At 42.2% G+C, this 19,829-nt stretch overlaps 1 protein-coding gene across 1 annotated transcript in view; it reads left to right on the forward strand.

The window, feature by feature from the left end:
* The window catches only part of NTF3 (neurotrophin 3), a 57,904-nt gene extending 41,274 nt beyond the window's left edge, over nt 1-16,630 (forward strand). Inside the window, exon 2 of the mRNA XM_051770745.1 lies at nt 12,266-16,630. Within this exon, the coding sequence (XP_051626705.1) occupies nt 12,266-13,057 (792 nt within the window). The 3' untranslated portion in view covers nt 13,058-16,630. The remainder of the gene's footprint in view (nt 1-12,265) is intronic.
* Nucleotides 16,631-19,829: the final 3,199 nt, after the last annotated feature.

Consider the following 19,829-nt stretch of genomic DNA (forward strand, 5'->3'; position numbering starts at 1 on the left):
TTACAACTCCCTCACAGGAGGTTGTATCCAGGTGGGGGTCAGGCTCTGCTCCCAGGGAACAAGGGACAGGACAAGAGGAAATGGCCCCAAATTGGGATAGGGGAGGTTCAGGTTGGACATGAGGAAGAATTTCTTCACTGAAAGGGTGGTCAGGCATTGGCAGGGGCTGCCCAGGGAGGTGGTGGAGTCCCCATCTCTGGAGGTGTTCAAGAAGCAACTGGATGAGGCACTCAGTGATCTGGTTTAGTTGACAAGGTGGTGATCAGTCAGGGCTGGACTCGATGATCTTGGCGACCTTTTCCAACCTTAAGGATTCTGTGATTCCGTACTCTCAATGCAAACATTTGTATTCAAGGGTCACAGCAGAGCTGTCAGAAAACCAAATAAATCCTTTTTTTCCTTGGTCTTAGGTTAACTTAAGGATCTATTTTAATTCTAACTGAACAAAAGCTTATTTCATTTCTAACTAGCATTCCCTATTACAGTATTTCTGTTTCCTCATGGGTGGGAGTCCTGTCTGTACCCATAAACTGGGATTAGGTGTGCAAGATTTTTCACAATGAGACTAACATTTTTGAAGTTGGACTCTTTGCTTTTTTCTCTTTGCTTGCTTGATTTCACTGTTTTCTCTACTTCATAAATGAAAACAGAAATGGAAGGTATTAAAAAAGATGGAAGAGGAAGTTTTCAGCTTCTGAACGAAAACAAAAGAGAAAGCTTTTGCTCTCCATGCAAAATCTTGCAAAATAATGATATATTAAAATTGAAAGTTTAAGTTGTCCCTTTGAGATTCCTAATATCAGAAAAACTAACAAATAGCAGTTTAAAACTCTCTTTTTAATTTCTTTCTGTAACTTTTTTTTTCCAAAAAAATGAATTGACCAGTGGGAATATAAATGCAAAAACATTCCAGATTATCCTACATCACAGGGTCTCCATGAGGCTGGCCTTTCATAGCCTAAGGAGAGGGACAAAATTCTAATCATCTGAGAGATGTTTCCCTTTCTCCTCCTGCTACCTAAACAGACAAAACCCACCTCTGGTATTTATAAATAGAACAGTGAGAATAATCTGTTATAAGGCCAGGCTTGAACCCCTCAGAATTGTGGGGAGGTGAAAGAAGTGAGTTTCGTCTGGGAGACTGCTCTCAACTTTAATTATGGAAAACTTAAGCCCTCAATGGCCTGATTTTAATACAAAACAATTAATCAGCCGTGGTTGAGCCAAAGTAGGTGCAGGTTGACTTGAAAGGTTAATGGATCCTCAAACTGTTTCAAAAAAAGACTTAGATGGAGTTTCAGGGCTGAGACGAAACATGAAACCAGGCCTCTTTGGTGTGGCTTTGGGTTTGTTACAAACATCTTGCAGAGCTGGAAAACTGCTTTTGATGATCAGCCTAACTTCCCTTTCCTTAGCTTAATCCCAGTTTTCCTGATTGCGCTCTTTCGCCCCACCCCGAAGTGAATGTTCTCTTTCACCAATGCTCATGCTTTCCAGATCTTTACTCTGGGTTTTTTCTCATGGCCTTTCTGTTAGCTCATAGCAAAGCCTTGCACCTTCAAGGCAATTTCCTCAGAGGTCAGTTTTCCAACCCTTTCAGTCATTTTTGCTGTTCTTTCCCAATTTTCTTTTCATATGACAATACCTTACAGCTTTCAAGCAGCTTTCCTAGTTTCACTCCTGTGCTACAAAAAGCTACAATTCCCTTTTAGCTCTGCAAAGAAATGCCTCAGTATTTGCCTTTATTAAATACTGTGCCTTTCCTGGGTCTGATCAGGTATTACTCCTTTCTAAGTTTCTTTCCCCCTCCGTATATCACTGTTCAATACCAGCATTCCCACAGCATGTTAGCTTTCAATTTCTACTTTGACTTTCATTTTGCAGTTTTCTGCCAATATTTTATGTCTCCATCTCCCCAGCAGAGATTGTGTTTCTCTTTGCTTACTGCTGTTTGCATCCCCTCCAAATTCAGCTGCAAATTTAATTTGTTTGCTGCTTGGCCCTGATGCTATTAACAAAGAGTAATGAAAATATTAACTAACACACAGTATATCAGCTTAAATTATCTGCTACCATGATTTACTTTGGGCAGTTTTCAGAGCTACACAGTGAATAATATGTAGAAATACTTCAGCTTTTGTGGAAATTGTTTGCTCAACCACAGCTTTATTTCTTTCCCATGACTAAGAAAATGGCTTTGTTTTTCATTTCCTTGCATTTCACTCTTGTCATTGATCAACCAAACTTCCATACAGTATTACAGGTTGACTTCCCTGACCAGTCAATGCAACATGAAAACCCCAATCTGTATGACATTACAAATATCATGTGACTTCTGAGTATTCTGGTTTATGCTCTTTTAAAATGGGAGCAATGGCATCCCTCCTACTTTGTCAGTATTAATCAAGATAAATATTTATGGACTGTTCAAATATCAGTGATGTGAGACTCATAGAATGGTTTAGGTTGGAAGGGACCTGAAAGACCATCTTGTTCCAACCACCCTGCCATGGGCAGGGACACCTTCCACTAGCCCAGGTTGCTCAGAGCCCCATCCAACCTGGCCTTCAACACTTCCAGGGATGGGGCAGCCACAGCTTCTCTGGGCAACCTGTGCCAGGGCCTCCCCACCCTCATAGGGAAGAATTTCTTCCTAATATCCAATCTAAACCTACTGTCTGTCAGTTTGAAACCATTCCCCCTTGTCCTGTCACTCCAGGAAATAGTCTCTCTCCATCTTCATTCTAGGCTCCCTTCAGGTCCTGGAAGGCCACAATTAGGTCACCCCAAAGCTTCTCTTCTCCAGGTTGAACAATCCCAACTCTCTCAGCCTTTCCTCACAGCAGAGCTGCTCCAGTCCCCTTACCAACTTCAGTCTCCTCTGGACTCGCTCCAGCAGCTCCATGTCCTTGCTGTGCTGGGCCCCCAGAGCTGGAGGCAGCACTGCAGGGGGGTCTCCTCAGAGTGGGGCAGAGGGGCAGAATCTCCCCCTCCCCTGCTGCCCACACTGTTTTGGGTGCAGCCCAGGGCACGGGGGGTTCTGGGTTCCAGTGCACACAGCCAGGGTAGGTCCAACCTCTCACCCACCAGCACCCCCAAGTCCTTCTCCCCACAGCTGCTCTCCAGCTGTTCATCCTCTAGAATGGTAAAAGTACCCAGAGGATGATTTACACTGTGTACATTTATGGAAATATATTTGTTAAGATGTCTTGTTACTCTCAAAACAGACATGCAACACACAGGGTATCCTACTGCACTGCTATTGTGCCTTGTGTGGAGAGAAGAAATTCTTACTTTTGCTTTCTCAGTAGGGGAAAAACAGGCAGTTCTTGGAGTGAAAAACCAAAGGATGCCAGGGTATATATCTAGGGTGATAAAACCCCAACATCATTGCACAGAATTTCTTACTTTGCAGATATAGAAAGTAATGAAAAGAGATTTAGACTTGGCCAAACTCTTCCAAGAAATCAGAGAAACTGGGATCCCAGCCTTCAAACTTCTTCTTCCGACCTTGTCAATACACAGAGTAATCAGTCGACTGGTTAATGCAAAATCATATCACGGCAGTCGGAGCAGAGACAGACAGGTGTAAATATGTAAACGTGTCACATAAATGTCAGTGAGGAAAGGAATTAAACCAGAGAAGAACCTCATTGTGACTGAGGAAACTTCTGTGGCTGGTTATACAGCTGGGGATGGAGCTTATATGGCTGACATTATACAGGACATTATTCATGGCTGAGCCCCTCAGTGGGATGGCCAGGGGATGCTGGGGAGTGTCAAATGCCTCCAGGGAGGTCTGAAGTGCCCTGAACACCACCCGATGTCGGTGGCGGGGGAGGGAGGTGCAGGGCCAAAACCTAACAGAATTAACTGTGCACAAGGTGTGAGAAGCAGCTGCTGTTCCAAACAGTGAGGTAAGCACTGAGGAACTGCTCTTGACCTTTCTCTTGGAAAAGGGCAGGTACGTGTAAGGCAACCACATCTTCATCCCTGAAAAGATACAGATATATTTGTGGTGGAAAGATCAAATGTAGACACACATGCTGTTGCAATCACCTCTGTGAGTGAATAGATGTTGCTGTGACTCTACATAGCTCATTTAACTGCTCCAAGAACAGATTGCTGCTTGCAGAAGATGTATTATTGCAAAAGCGTTCCTCAGGAAGATGTCACCAGTTGGGAAAGCTTTCTTCAATGACAAGTAGGGTCATGGTCACAATGATAATCATAAGTAGCATTGTAGATTGGTTCAAAGTGCAGATGAGTTTTTTGTGCTGGAGTGAACTGTCCTGCTGTGTTTTGCTCCGCCAGTCATTTAAAGAGGAAAAGGAAATGTCAGTAACTCAGTAGGCTGAACTCCATTTCCATGAGAGATTAGGTATATGCCAGTCACTGGAGGCTGTTTGGGCTTAGTGCTCAGGTGTGTCTTTTTTGAAAACAGCCTTGAGTAAAGCATGATTAAAGGCAATTGACCTGCTGCAGAAATTAAGAACCTTTGGTGGTCTCCCCCAGTTGGAGTGTGCAGCCGCTCTCCCCTGCCCATCTGCAAGAAGGATGAATTAGTTTTAAATTCCTTCTTTCTAACTACAGTTTGGTTGGCACCCAGGATTGGAGGGTTAACACTCAAGGCTGCCATAACTCAGTCCCACTAGATTTTGTCTCTGAATTCTTTGGCTTCTCAGAGGGTCTGGCTCTTGTGAAAGCTTCAGCTTCAATCCATATGTATTGAAATTTCCGTATCCTGAGAAGTAGAAACATTCAGGAGGGTCATAGTGCCTGTAGGGACATTCAGCACTCTGCAGCAATCTACTTCAATAAATCCTTCTGCAGGCACATGTTGTGCAAATAGTCAATTACTACTCTGAAATACAGTGCAAATTTTCATATGCAATTATTTCATATTCCCATCTTTTTGAACATTGAGAATGCAGTGACACTTTTGTTCTGTACCCTCTGCATTTTCCCCTAAGCACAAAGGAGAAGAGCTGCATTTCTTCTCAACACACTTATTAGGAAGAGAGAATCAACAGGGCTTTCCACTGCTTGAGAGTATGGGAAAGCAGTGCTTAGCAAGCAATGAGTTTAATTACAGTTATGTAATTAAATTAATTACACTTTGGTAAAAGCCTGAAAAAGCTGTCAATCCCCACAAATGATCATTAGTTGCTTGGTCTGAAGAACAGAAGCTGCTCCTAAATTTTTTAGAAAGTAGCAAACGCTTCAAGCTGACTTACACAAATCATACCAGGGAGCAGACTTCAGGCTGCTCAGGGAATTTGTAAGTAAGGTCCCCTGGGAAAATGTTTTTGCAGGTGCTGGGGTCCATCAGCACTGGTCACTTTTCAAACATCAGCTCCTAAGGGCACAGGAGCAGGCAATTCCCAAATGTTGAAAGTCAAGCAGGCGAGGCAGAAGGCTGGCTTGGCTGAACAGGGATCTTGTCTTGGAAGTAAGGCAAAAAAAGGAAGATGTATGCCCAGTAGGAGCAAGGTCAAGTGACACGGGAAGAATTCAGAGATGCTGCTTGCTGCTGTAGGGAGAAAATCTGTGTGCCCGAAGCTCGACTGGAGTTGAAACTGCCAGAAATGTGGGGGACAATAAAAAGAATTTTCTCAAATATTGAATGGCAATAGGCAGCATAGAAATATCCTTGATCTGTTACAGGATGGGGATGGTCACCTTACAAACAGGGACAGACAAGGCAGTGGTGTTTAATACTTCCTTTGCTTCAGTCTTCAACATGGATGACAGACCAAGGGGGTCTCAGTGCCCTTGACTGCAAGAATGATCAACTCCCAGTCGACCCTGAAATTGTGTGGGATCTGCTGCTCCAACTGGATCCCTACAAATCTATGGAGCCTGATGGGATTTATCCAAGAATCCTGAAAGAGCTGCTGATGTCATTGCAAAACCTCTTTCGATGATTTTTGATCAGTCTTGGGAATCCAGAGAGGTCCCAGCTACCTGGAAGCTGGCAAACATTGCCCTGAAGGGCAAGAAGCAGGACCTTGGAAACTACAGTCCTGTCAGTCTCACTTCAGTGCCTGATAAAGTCATGGAGAGGATTACTCTGGGAAGTATTGAAAAACACCTGAAAGATAACACAGTCATTGGTCACAGCCAGCATGGTTTCATGAGGGGAAAGTCCTGCTGATCAAACCTGATTTTCTTTTAGGACAAGGTGACCCACCTGGTTGATCAGGGGAAGCCAGCTTATGTGATCTTTTTGGATTTCAGTAAAGCTTTGGATACTGTCTCTCCCAGTATCCTTCTGGACAAAATGTCCATTCCACAGCTGGATAAACTCATCATGTGGTGGGGGAGCAATAGGCTCATGAGTCTAGTACAGAGGGTGACAGTGACTGGGGTGGCATCAGACGAGGGACCTTCACTAATGGGGTTCCACAGGACTCCCTCTTAGGCCCAGTGCTCTTCAACATCCTCATAAATGACTTAGACCTAGGACTGGAAGGGACACTGAGCAAGTTTGCAGATGATACAAAACTGGGAGGAGCTGTTGTGTCCCTCAAAAGCAGGGAGACCCTGCAGAGAGACCCTGATAAATGAGAGTGCTGGGCAATCACCAACCATTTGAAGTTCAACAAGGGAAGTGCCGAATTCTGCCCCTGGATGCACAGACAGACTGGGGAATGTGATGCTAGAGAGCAGTGTTGGGAAAGGGCCCTGGGAGTCCTGGTCAGTGGCCAGTTGGACACGAGTCAGCAGTGCCCTGGCAGCCAGGAGGGCCAACCCTGTCCTGGGGGGTATCAGGGACAGCATCTCCAACCGGGCCAGGGAGGGGATTGTCCTGCTCTGCTCTGACCTGGGGCGGCCTCACCTGCAACATTGGGGCAGTTTTGGGCACCACAATATCAGAAAGATATGAAGCCATTAGAGAGTGTCCAAAAGAGGCTGCGAAGATGGTGAAGGGCCCTGAGGGGAAGTCGTGTGAGGACACTGAGGGCACTTGGTGTGTTCAGCTGGAGAAGAGGAGACTGAGAAGAGACCTCATTGCAGCTACAACTTCCTCAGGAGGGGAAGAGGATGGGCAGGCACTGAGCTCTGCTCTGTGGGGACCAGGGACAGGACACAGGCAATGGCCTGGAGCTGTGTCAGGGGAGATTCAGGTTGAATATTAGAAAAAGGTTCTTCCCCCCAGAGGGTGGTTGGGCACTGAACAGGCTCCTCAGGGCAGTGGTCACAGCACCAAGGCTGACAGAGCTCAAGAAGCATTTGGATGATACCCTCAGGCACATGGTCTGACTCCTGGTGATGGTCCTGTGCAGAGTTGAGTTGGACTCAATGATTCTTGTGGGTCCCTTCCAACTCAGCATATGCTGTGATTCTGTGATTCCAATGCTGAATGTAAAATTCACCAGTTACTTTTCCTTCTATTCCAGTTCCTCTTAGCAATGACTTACAAGTAAATACTTAGGGAATTTTCATAGTACTAGGATTTCATTCTTTTCACAGAATATTTTAGATGATGCTTTGCTCCTCAGCTGTGTAGACTGTTCAGAGGCTGATCAAAATAAAGTAATCCATTTATTTTTTTCAAAATGAAGCCAAGCTTTCCTCTACTACATAAAGTGTCGAGTCTGAAAAGAGCAGAAAGTGATTTGCCAGAGGTTATTGAGGATTTAATTTATTGATGGAGGGAAGAGGTAACCTTATTTACTTCTCCTAAATTTAGACCTTCCTTGGACCACCAGACAATATTAGTACCCCACTGACACTGTAGTGATAGGCAGGAATATAAACCATTAAAATAAAGTAAAACTAAGCCACAGCTAGAAGATCAAGCAGCTTTGCAATGCATGAGCTTTCCTTTTCTGTGCTGTTTGCTTTTACCTGCTGTGCCACAATGTCAGCAATGTTTGAGTCAAACTTGCTTAGTGCAAATTAGCAGTCTACTGCTAATAGGATATACTGGTTTTCCAGCCATACTGTGATATATTCTCCCACAAATCCTTTGGACCATTCATGATGCTTAATGTCACTTAGTTATAGTCCTTGTTCCCTTCAGGATCTTCTTTGTTTCTGTTGCCAAGTCTGTAATCACTTTTGAAAGCCAGTGTATTTCTGAAAGAAGAGCTCTGCAAAGGGACAAACTCTAAGAATCCTCCTACCTTGATGTCCAGTGCTTTTCCAAACTGCACGTAGCAGAGTGATTTCCAAGCACACTCAAGGGCTGATATGAGAGCCATATGCTCCTCAGCCTCTTTTTAATTACTTCTAGCCAGAGTTCAAAGCATCAAAGGTGTGACCCAACATCTTGAAGGGCACAAAGAATAGCAGAGTACGACAGCAGAACTCTTCTCAGCAGCTCAGGAAAAACAGTTTTCTGGAATATTGGAGCTGTTCAGCACGGAGAAGAGAAGATTGGTGCATGGAGACCTCATAGCAGCCTTCCTGTGTCTGAAGGGACCTACAAGGAAGCCAGAGAGGGGCTCTTCATCAGGAATTTTAGCGACAGGACAAGTGGGAATGACTTCCCAGTAAAATGGCTTTGGGACACAAACTCAGATCCTAAATGTAATCTAATCTGTACTACCTGTAGGAGTGTAAATAAGTATTCTGTCCATTTCTAGGGCCATTCAGCACATTTACTCGGCTACCAACAGTCCACATGGACAGCCAAAATGAACTTTTGTTAGGAATTTACATGTGGAAAATCTCAAGAAGAACCTTGTAGAACAACAAAAATATCTCGCTGATATCAGCTGACTAAGAAAACTTTGGCTTGAACAAAATCTGTCTTTCTACCTGAAATGAATCATTTGAATTTAAGCAAAAATTAACGAAAGAACAGAAGAAGTCATGTGAAGGGCTGAATACTTGGGAGATTTTTATACCATTCTTCAAAAGGCCAAAGAAAGAACTTTTCCCGAGATCCATATAAACCCACGCCCCAGGAGCCTGGAAGTTAAGTCAGTCTTCTCTTAGACAGGATACCTGTGTTGAAATCTTACCTTTAATCCAAGTCTCCTCCACAGATAACTTACTCACTGGGCTACTCTGAGTAAGCACTTGCTCTGCTTTGTGAATTCCATTGTGTAACATCTGAAGCATGTTCAGAAACATCAGAATGATTTGCTTTGAAAATATGAAAACATAAACATTTTGAAGTTTTACATTTTCCTCTGCTTTTTATGGATTTAACAACACATATGCCAAAAAAAAAAATACTTTCAAATTATCTTCAGTTCGGACAGGCACAATGTTCCATTTTGGGCAAAGGGCCATTTATCAAAAGCAATTCTCCCCAGACCTACAAACCTATATACTTTTAAGGTGTCTTATGACCATATTAGAGCCAAGGCCATAAAACAGTTGTGGTTTCCCAGTAATGTCCATTTCTCCCACCTAAAACAGTGTCTTATATTCTGAGGTGTTGGACTTTATGGACAGACTGACTGTTTCTAGTCCTGGAATTTCTGAACACCACTGATGAACCTTCCTGGTGAATTGTCTCAGAAAAACTCCCTGAAAATTGTAATCTTACCAATCGTTTGTGTCTCCTGTCAAAATTTTGCACCCAGAAAAAGGATAAAGGTTTGTTCTGGCATATTTTTACTTTTGCAGCAAATAATTTGCCAACTGTAAATCAAACTACACATCAAACTTCAGAGTAGGTTAACATCTTTCCCACCAAATCCATAAGACATATCACATGAAGTTCAGCAAAATACTTTTAGGTATTTTTCCCATTAATGGAGTTCCTCCATGGAAAAGAAAAATAGCTTATTTGAACTGTTCCAGCTCCGAGGTCCCCAGCCCTTCTTTTTTGTGTGCAGAATGACATTAAAGAGAGTCTGCAGGAACTCCAGTCTTACTTTTCCCACCTCATCACCTGCTCCAACTTGTGTATTTTGCTAGTGCCACTTAGTTTTGAGACTAAGCAGAGCAGTGATTGCATGCAGCTGCATGTTGGCATGAATAATGCTTTCAGCCTTTGAGCAGAGCGTTGTCAGAGCTTTGCTCACCATCCTATAGATTTGTGTGTCATGCTGCATGTGGGTTTGCTCTCCTGAGTGCTGCAAGAAATCTGCTGAATGACATCTGTTTAATAATATTTTTACTGTTTTTAAAAGCAAATAATTTTCTGAGAGAAGACTAAATTGCTCTGCAATTTTTCATACAGTACAGTCTGGGCTCTGAGATCCATCTACATTAAGTTAGTATTTATTTAGGTGTGACAGTAATTGTATGGTAACTGAACATCTTAGATTTTTTTCCCCCCAAAGCAAAACATTGCTGCAAGCAACAGTCTAGATTTAGGTGAACTCATACTGTGACAAACTGAGAATGGAGAAAACACATTTCTTGTCCATAAAAGGGCAGCTCACACATCCACAGAGGGTAGCTCTGATTTTGCTGCAGTTCCAAACTATGAAGTGGGGACTCAATCTTGCAAAAAGGAATTTTACTTATTGTGGATAGAGGGTTGTGCAGTAAAATTTTTTTCATCTTTTTTTTCTTTGCCTTTTTATACAGAAAATGGTTCACTCTTTTAAACAGAAAATTATGATTATTTTTTTTTTAAAGGGGAAAATTTTCTGTTCAAGATGTCTGATATTTCCACAGTTTCTCTTGTGAAAAAAACAGAGTACTCAGAGTGTTGCCAGCAGGTCAAGGGAGGGGATCTTTCCCCTCAACTCAGCACTGGGGAGGCCACATCTGCAGTGCTGTGTCCAGTTCTGGCCAACCAGTACAAGAGAGACGTGGATGTACAGGAGAGACCTGGATATACAGGAGCTAGTCCATGCAAATGATTAAGGGATTAGGGCAACTGCCACATGGGGAGAGGCTGAGAGACCTGGGGCTGTTCATGCTGGAGAAGAGAAGGCTCAGGGGGATCTTATTGAAGTGCAGAAATATCTGATGGGAGGCAGTAAAAAAGATGGGGCAAAACTCTTCTTAGAGGTGTCCCATGAAAGGACAATAGGAAGTGAGAACAAATGAGATATAGGAAATATTACTGAAACATGACAATTTTTTTTTTTTAAGTGCAAGAGTGGTCAAACACTGGAACAGGTTGCCTAGAGGGCTTGTGGAGTCTCTATCCATGGAGATATTCCAAACCTGACTAGGCACAGCTCTGTGCAAGCTGCCCTGGCTGATGCTACTCTGAGCAGTGGGATTGGTCTAGATGATGTCCTGAGGATCCTTTCAGCTCCATCTGTTCCATGGTCTGTGACTTTGTGCCCTCATCCCAGAGTGCTGGAGGTATCAGACGTGTGGTGGATGTGTTTGCTGTGCAGGAGAATCATATTCAGGACTGTTCTGAGTCACTTGAATCAGTGCTACAGCCAGAGTTTATTACATGGGATGAAGGTGCTCTCAGTTTGATGTTTCATTCTTCAATCCACTACTTATGCAACAAGTTCATAAAGGAGGTGTGCTCTGAAGTGAATGGTTTGCTTCCATCAGTATTTTTACATTGAAAATTGATTTCCTTTAAGTATGGGTGCTAATACAAAATATGCAGGTGTCCACAGGAAATAAAAACACCTCCTTAGATGGATGTGCATGGTTCTCAACTACACAAAAAAACCCCACAAAGGCTTAAAAAGAAATTACAAAGGAGCTTCTAGAATACGGTCTGAAGCTATAATTGAAAGGACACCCACAGGAATCTACATATAGCAGTGGATGGCAAAGAAGTAACACGTTTCTATGCACAGTTTTCAAAATCTTCAACCTTTGAACTAAATTCTTCTTTTTTGAGGGGGGTGGGGAGAGGGGTGTCCTCCACCTGCTCTTGAATATTTCTAATTACTGTCAGTTTTGTTCCATTTTATATAAATGTAATGAAGCAACTTCATTTAACAAAAAAACCCAAATGGAACAAAATAAAACAAGAGGTTCCAACTCTGCAAAAAATCACTACCAAAAGATCTGTGGATCCATCTGAATTCCCTACTTTTACTACAGGGGCCTAGCTAGTATTTTCTGAAGTTTAAAATACTAAAAACTCCATTTTGCTACTTGTCTGCACGATTTTCCTTCAAGAGTATTTTCCCTTATAGCACCATAGAGAGAAAGAGAATGAAAAAAAAACCCTCAGAAATGAGTTGCACTCTTTATAAAGTGTAACAAATATCTTCAAAGAAACACATAGCCTGTGTTTCTGTATCTATATATATCTGCATCTATAAAGTGCAGATGTTATAATAAAATCTCCCAATTTTCATGTTTGCAGCCTCTGAAAAACTTCCCCCTTTAATTGTTTTTATGTTGACTTTGTGTTTCTTTGCAGATCTTACAGGTGAACAAGGTGATGTCCATCTTGTTTTATGTGATATTTCTCGCTTATCTTCGTGGCGTCCAGTCTACCAACATGGATCAAAGGAGTTTGCCAGAAGATTCGATAAATTCCCTTATTATCAAACTTATCCAAGCAGACATTTTAAAAAACAAGCTTTCCAAGCAGATGGTAGATATTAAGGAAAACTATCAAAACACGGTGCAGAAAGCAGACGCTCAGCAAGACATGGACGGAGAGGAAAATGTGAAATCAGACTTCCAGCCAGTTATCTCAGTGGATACAGATCTCTTGAGGCAGCAGAGACGCTACAACTCTCCCCGAGTCCTCCTGAGTGACAACACGCCGCTGGAGCCGCCGCCGCTGTACCTCATGGAGGATTATGTTGGGAATTCCGTGGTGAACAGAACCTCCCGGCGGAAGAGGTACGCGGAGCACAAGGGCCACCGAGGGGAATATTCCGTTTGTGACAGTGAAAGTTTGTGGGTCACGGACAAATCCTCTGCCATCGACATCAGAGGGCACCAGGTAACTGTTCTGGGAGAAATTAAAACGGGCAACTCTCCAGTTAAGCAATACTTTTATGAGACGAGGTGTAAAGAAGCCAAGCCCGTGAAAAACGGCTGCCGGGGCATCGATGACAAGCACTGGAATTCCCAATGCAAGACATCCCAAACTTATGTTAGAGCACTGACTTCAGAAAACAACAAACTGGTAGGCTGGAGATGGATAAGGATAGACACCTCCTGCGTGTGCGCGTTGTCGAGGAAAATAGGAAGAACATAAATCTGCATCTCTTTGCTATATAAATTATTACTTTAAATTATATGATATGCATGTAGCATATAAATGTTTATATTGTTTTATATATATTATAAGTTGACCTTATTTATTAAACTTCAGCAAATCTACAGTATATAAGCTTTCTCTCTCAATAAACAAGAGCAAAGGGTGTGTGCCTCTGCTGTGGGCAGCTCCAGGTTTTTTTTAGACTATGTTTGTGACACTGCTTGTCGGCAGCATACCGTAATCTTCCTGTAAAATCTGTGTAAAATCAGTATTTTTCATTCAGTATTGTCAAACCAGTGACTGTCATTTAGTAAACTTGTTAAAAATCAGATCAATGCCAAGAGTTGTGTACATATTTATATTCCCTGCTCTATACATCCACATTTAATTGGATGCAATGTTGACTCCTCACCGCCAAAACAAACATGGACCAAAGTACGTGCTGTAGCCTGCAGATGATGTCAAATTTACAGACGTCAGGTAGCCCTAAAATAAAGTTTCTGTGTATTATGCCAGTTTTGCTAGTGAAATTACCATTTTTCCTCTGTTAGCATTTCAGGATGGCTGCTAATAATCCAGCAACTTCCGTTTATGTTTCTGAAGCACATTTGTTTTGCAACTGTTTCTAATGCTGCCAGTGCATCATTGAAAAAATATGAAAAAAATATAAAATATTTGTAGCTGAAACTTACTGAAGCCAAGGACCAATCTAAACGGATCATTAATATAATACATGAAAGATGGTTTATTGTGATCAGCCTCCTTCTCCTCACATGAATCATTATCTTCTGCTTGCATTGCTGGATCGTTTCTCTCTGTCAGAGTTTTCAAATTGGAAACAAAGCTGGTGGTGTCTCGACCTGAAAAGAGCCCTTGGCTTGGAAATTGTAGAAAAGAAAGATACGATATCCTGGCATGGATATCAAAGCCACACACCCATACAAAGCCATTCTTCTCAACAATCCATTCTTCATTTTTCACAGGGTGAAAAATGTTTAGAACTGCTGGAAAAACCTGGTACCTTTCACAGGAACTTGAAATGGATGGTGACTAAAATCCACAGAGTCTGTAGTAATAATGAAGTTCCTCAATTAAACAGATTTGTTGCTTAGGACAGACAAATGTACTTGCAAATATATACCTCAAACTCTTCTTTGGATTGTCATGTAGCTCCACTGGGGACAGGAATAATGACACTACTTGAAGAGAAGGTCTATTACACGCTAGCTGTGTAATGCCCTGGATGGGATCCCACTCCCATAAAATAAAGTAGAGTCCATGGCTATCAACAGAATTAAGATTGGACTGCATGTTATCTGTGTCTGGATAGATCTAACACCCAGGCAGGGCTGGAAAACACCAGCCACTCAAACAGCTTTACAGCTGTAGTGTCTGAAGGTTTCCCACTCTGGCTCTCACTGCGTGTTCAGCATCACAAATGAAAATGAGATCAGAGCACGCAAACCCGAGGTTTCAGGATTCTTTTGTTCGTGCAGCTTTCACTCCTGGAAAACCAACTTCAAACCTGCAGCAGGCCGTGACAGGCAGCAAATTGTGTGGTCTCCCCTAATCCCTTACAGAGAGTGTTGCACACCATAAAACCACCGGAGAACCAGAAGGGTTGCCCATGAGGCCAAGCACTGGAATAGTTGTGTCTCTGGAAGCCAGGCTGGAGCGTGTAGGTGGTGTTTCTGCAGGGGAGGCCATAAGCAAGGTTTCTGAGAACCATCTCAATTCTCAGCATGAGGCCGGGGTATTTACCTCCCAGGAAATATCATCACCTTGCAGTACTAAATCCTTACTTTGCTTCAAGCAATAAGAACTTCAGAGGTCCCATACCAAGGCAATCGTTAAAATGAGAGGATGTAATATAACAAGGAACTCAGTATCTGATAGATCTGACTAGAATATTTCCAGTTTTCTCATTCCCTGGCAAACATTAAAAAAAAAAAAAAATCCCCCACAGAGATTTTGCTAGTTTTACTAGTAGGAAAGCTTAAATTTCAACTAAAATTTTTTAGCTTGGGGGTAAAAGCATATTTTTCAGAGTCTTGCCCCACTGGATTTTTTTTGCAAGTTAAAAGCCTAATTTTGCACCCTGAATTCCCAAATAAAGATCATTTGCAGATGCTGGGAGTAATTGAGAGCTGATATTGTCATGGATCATTAAGTTTAGAAATCTTGTTTCACCATGCCAGACAGGTCTATCTCCATGTGAGAAGAGGAGGTAAGAAGACTAACTTAGTTTGGTTAAATCCTATTAATCACAAACTACCTTGTTCCTGCAGTGAGGATGCCACTTTTATTTACATCACTGTAAATCCAGAGAAATTCTCTTGAAGACAGTGGAGAAAATGTAGCTTTATAGCAATGTAAACAACATCAGAGTTGATCCTAATACCTTAGTTTCTTCTCAGTGAAAATCAAGGGAGGTTCGTTCTTTAAAGGCTCAAAGAAAACCAATTGTCGTTTTCCACTGTAGATCCAGTAAGAGGAACTGATCTTTGACTCTTAACTCTAACACAAGCAGCCAGCAAAAAATGTCTCGGAGTAAATACTCCTGTCATCTGAAACACATGAAATGAGAAAGAAGCGTGGTGTGTAAGGCTTTTAGGTCAGCTGCCTCTTTCCCACCCCAGGAAAACAATGAACGGAAGTGTTACCCTCTGGATCTGATCCAGCTTCCACTAAAGTCCATGGAAAAACAAAAAATCTCACCTTCTCCAGTGGAAGCTGGATCAGGCCTCAGGTGAAGAAAAACCTGCAGATCTTGACCAGAGAGTGGAGCAATCACACACATCAGTAACGCGTTCCTGTAAATCCTGTGTACGCATAAGATGCTGTATAATTTTGTAACAAGTTTGTAAACAAAGCCTGTAATAAATTTGTTAAGGTCTAATTCTGCTTTCACTGTAGCTGGGGATGGTTTTATTGTCAACTTTGGTCGTGGCACAGTGAATTCAAAATTCCTATCCAACTATTTGTTTGGATGTGTTAAGTAAATAAGTAAAATATTCAGCTCGCAACGCTTGTTTAATTTAACCATTCTAAAAATCACTTCCAATAGGCAGCTCAGATGCTCTGTCAATATTGTTTTGCCAATGGATCTTATAAACACACATTTTACTTAGATTTTCTCCCAGATGACCAAATGCTATTCTGAAATTGCCTGTCTGTGTCAAACTGTATTTTCTCTGGTTTTTTTTCCCCCTAGTTTTTTTACAGTCCATTTAGTAACAGCAAAAAATGCTCCACCGAGGTTTTGGGAAACCATCTGCATTTATTTTATCACCTTTGAACATGTGTTCAGGAATGAAGTCTGTGCAGCGAGTTTACTGCTACCAAGAGATTTGTGCGGCTGCACCAGGAAGAAACTTTGACTGGACTTTACAGAGTGTGTGCTCAAAACCACTCTCCTCATACTCTGTTATTTCCATCCTTTAGCAACCCGAGTCCTTCTCTCTGCTGTACATTGTGTATCTGCAGACAATACCAAACAGGAAACGAGCCTGATTGGGAGTTTCAAAATTAAAAATTTGATGATAATGACCTGCTATTTCTGACCTTTCAGCGAAGCAAAAGCGCAGAAACATTCGTTTCCTTTAATAGAAACATTGTGGCAAAATCAATGGGATTCTGTGTTCTCCACGCTTGGTAAGCGTGTGTAATTCATCATGCATGTGGGGCAGGGGGAGGAGGAAGAGGAGGAGGAGGAGGATAGGATGATAAGCACTACAGCTTGTGAGAAATAAAAGGCTGTTCTCTGGCTTGGAGCATTTTAAAGTGTGGAGAGGTTGTTCTCTGAAATGCTTTGTCTGTATTTTGTTACAGCAGATGGCAGAATGACGAAGCAAGCACAGATGTGGTGTAAAAAACCCAAGCAATACAAGGATAACAAAAAACTTTCCCGAGAAAGTTGGCCATTCACTACCACTGTAGGTCCATGCAGCTCTGTGCAGGTTATTGCAGAGCTCAGTAATGACATTCCTAGTTTAATTATGTAACTAACCTCTGTTTCTTACTTCCATGAGCTGGAAATTTTTTTTTTCCTTTTTTTTTTTATTGTTGTTGTTGTTGTTGTTGTTTTGGGTTTTGTTTGGTTGGTTTTGTTTGTTAGGTTGGATTGGGGGGTTTTTTTGTTTGTTTGGGGGGTTTTTTGTCGGGTTTTTTTTTGTAATCTCTAATTGCCCTGGTGCCTCTGGCAAACAGCAAACGGTAGTGCTTTGCATGAATGTTCCCAAATATAGATTTCTCCTTTGTTTTAGTGCTGACCTTTGAAGGCAGCGGCACCTGAAAGCCATACCTTCACTACGGAACTGGCCTTTTGATGTCATGACCTCATGTTTCCGGACATTTTGATCACAGGGTCCTATTTTGGAGCTCTTACCCACACAGTTGGATGAAACCACGACCAGGCTGCTCTAAATCATGGTTGAGAAGTGTCTGTGTACACAACAGCAATGAGCAAAGACAGAGTGGGGCAGCCCTGGGCCATCTTCACATCCGCCTTCACACACCTTTCATTTCTGAGCTGCGAGTTGCACAATCAAGGGCCGGTGATCAAAGCTTTCTTTCTGCATGTCCCGGGGTTCAGATGCTCAGTAGATCACATAATCATAGAATGCTTTGAGTTGGAAGGGACCCAAAGATCACCTCGTTCCAACTCCCCTGCCACGGGCAGGGACACCTTCCACTTGACCAGGTTGCTCAGAGCCCCATCCAACCTGGCCTTGGACACTGCCAGGGGTGATCTTGGACAAAGGACAGTTTCTCAGTTCACATTTTTTGCCTGCCCAGGAACATGCCTTATGTGAATCTGGATAGATCTTCTGTAAAAGGATGCTGTGGTTGCAGCAGATCGATTGACCCTCTCTAAAACACAGCATGTTGTGACTCTTTAGCTGTGTCACAGGGAGGAGAGAGAATCACTGACAGACCAGCTCCATTATTTGTACATTATGTTGAGACCATTTAACAGAAAACATCAGTGCTTCCAGAAGACGCTCCTAAGGAAGAATGTAGGATGTTCCTTTCCTCTAAGCAAAAATATTTCACACCCATGGAGGGTGTGAAAAAAGGAAAGTAAGTGCAGAAAAAAAATAGGGAGTCAAAACTGTTGGGTGGCAAACCTCTTGCAGAGATTTAGGAAAGCAAAGGAGAATTCAGCTGCTCAACGGTAACATCAGATGAAAGGCTCTTTCCTGCTATGATAAGGGTTAAATAAATACCATTAGATCATCTGAAACAGTAATTCAAAAGGAAAATGAACCTCTATTAATTGGGGTTAATCTCGCTGTGTTGATGAGGAATTAACCACGCTCACTGAGCACAAATGATGAAGCCTTGCTCTCACTGATCCTCTGCAGTCCCCATTGTCAGCACTTGGGATGATGAGGCTCTTAAGTGAGGGCAGAATTTGGCTCAGAAGGTATTAAATCCAAATTGAATGCATAAGGGGGAGCCTAAATTGAAAGCATTATCTACCACACAACACAAGCCAAGGTTTTTTAACATCAGTGTCATAAAAATTGTTCATTACTTTGTCCAGTTTCAGAGATTTAGGTTTTAAAAAAAGTTTTGAACTGTCTGGTATGACCACTACACACATATTTAGCAGCAATTTACAAAAGAAAAAAACCCTGTAAATGGAAGTATGCAGTAAAATATTGTCTAGCACTGTAAATAACCTCTGCTGATTCTTATTTATGTTCTCAGTGTCTGAGAAAGGAATTTTAATACGAATCCTGGTTTTGTTTTACACACCATATTTTGTACAATAACCACCTCAACTTACCGCTCATAGATGTTTGTGGTGTGCAGTCTTTGTGGATAATGAAGTAGAAACATGGCTCTAAAGCTGCTGGGCAATGTAGAAGTTTCAAGTCCCACATTTGTACAGTAGACAGTGAAACCAAATGTGTGAAAGCGACAGAATTGGTTTCTCAGGCTCCGAGATTAAATATGTTTTAAAATATCGAATGACAGCTTTTGTCAAGTTATTACAAATAGCCCTAGTCAGATCTGCATGTGACACAGCCCACTGGTCATATGGAGGATAATTTTTTTTAATCTTCGTTATTGCACAAATCTACTAAATGTGATTCTCGTTAAGTTCAGAAAACAGAAATTTGCTCATTTCCACGCTGCTGGCAGAGCACACAGAATAACCCCAATAGATGAGCCAAAGAACAGGGCAGAGCAGGATCTCTGGACTCATATCCTAAGGTAAAAGCTACCAGGAAGGAAATATTTCTGTTGGACAGAGAGTGAGAGCTCAGCTGCCGCAGCCACAGTGCCTGTGCCATATCACAAGGATAGTCAGGTCTTGAGGGAGTAGGATCTGATCAGCTGAGGAGCTGAAGGGTAGAAAGAGTGGGATGGGGGGCAATAACTATTACCCTGCTTCCTTGAAAATTAGATCCTTCAAACACATAAAACACAGCTGTCAGGATCCTCCTGACCTCAGGATCTGACTCAGAGGCACATATTCCCTGGGTCAATAATCTCGGCCGTCTTGGATTCCTGAGACTTGGCATCGGGACATGGTACTTGTCCTAGGCGGGGGTAAAGGTGAAAAAAAAACCCTTCTCCCACAATAATCAGATAACAGCAATTATGGAAAAGGGAGTTCTCATGGGAACAGTTTTGTCTCAAACTCTCATGGTTTTTTCTTATTTTGTTTTGGTTTCTTTTTTCCACAGAAATGGAAGATATGGCTTTCTGAGAAAGGCCTGCTGCATGTAGTTTTCTCAGAGTGATACGAGGGAGC

The sequence above is a fragment of the Manacus candei genome, unplaced genomic scaffold (genome assembly GCF_025592945.1).
Source record: "Manacus candei isolate 608988 ecotype Guabito, Panama unplaced genomic scaffold, ASM2559294v1 h1tg000124l, whole genome shotgun sequence".
Classification (NCBI taxonomy): Eukaryota; Metazoa; Chordata; class Aves; order Passeriformes; family Pipridae; genus Manacus; species Manacus candei.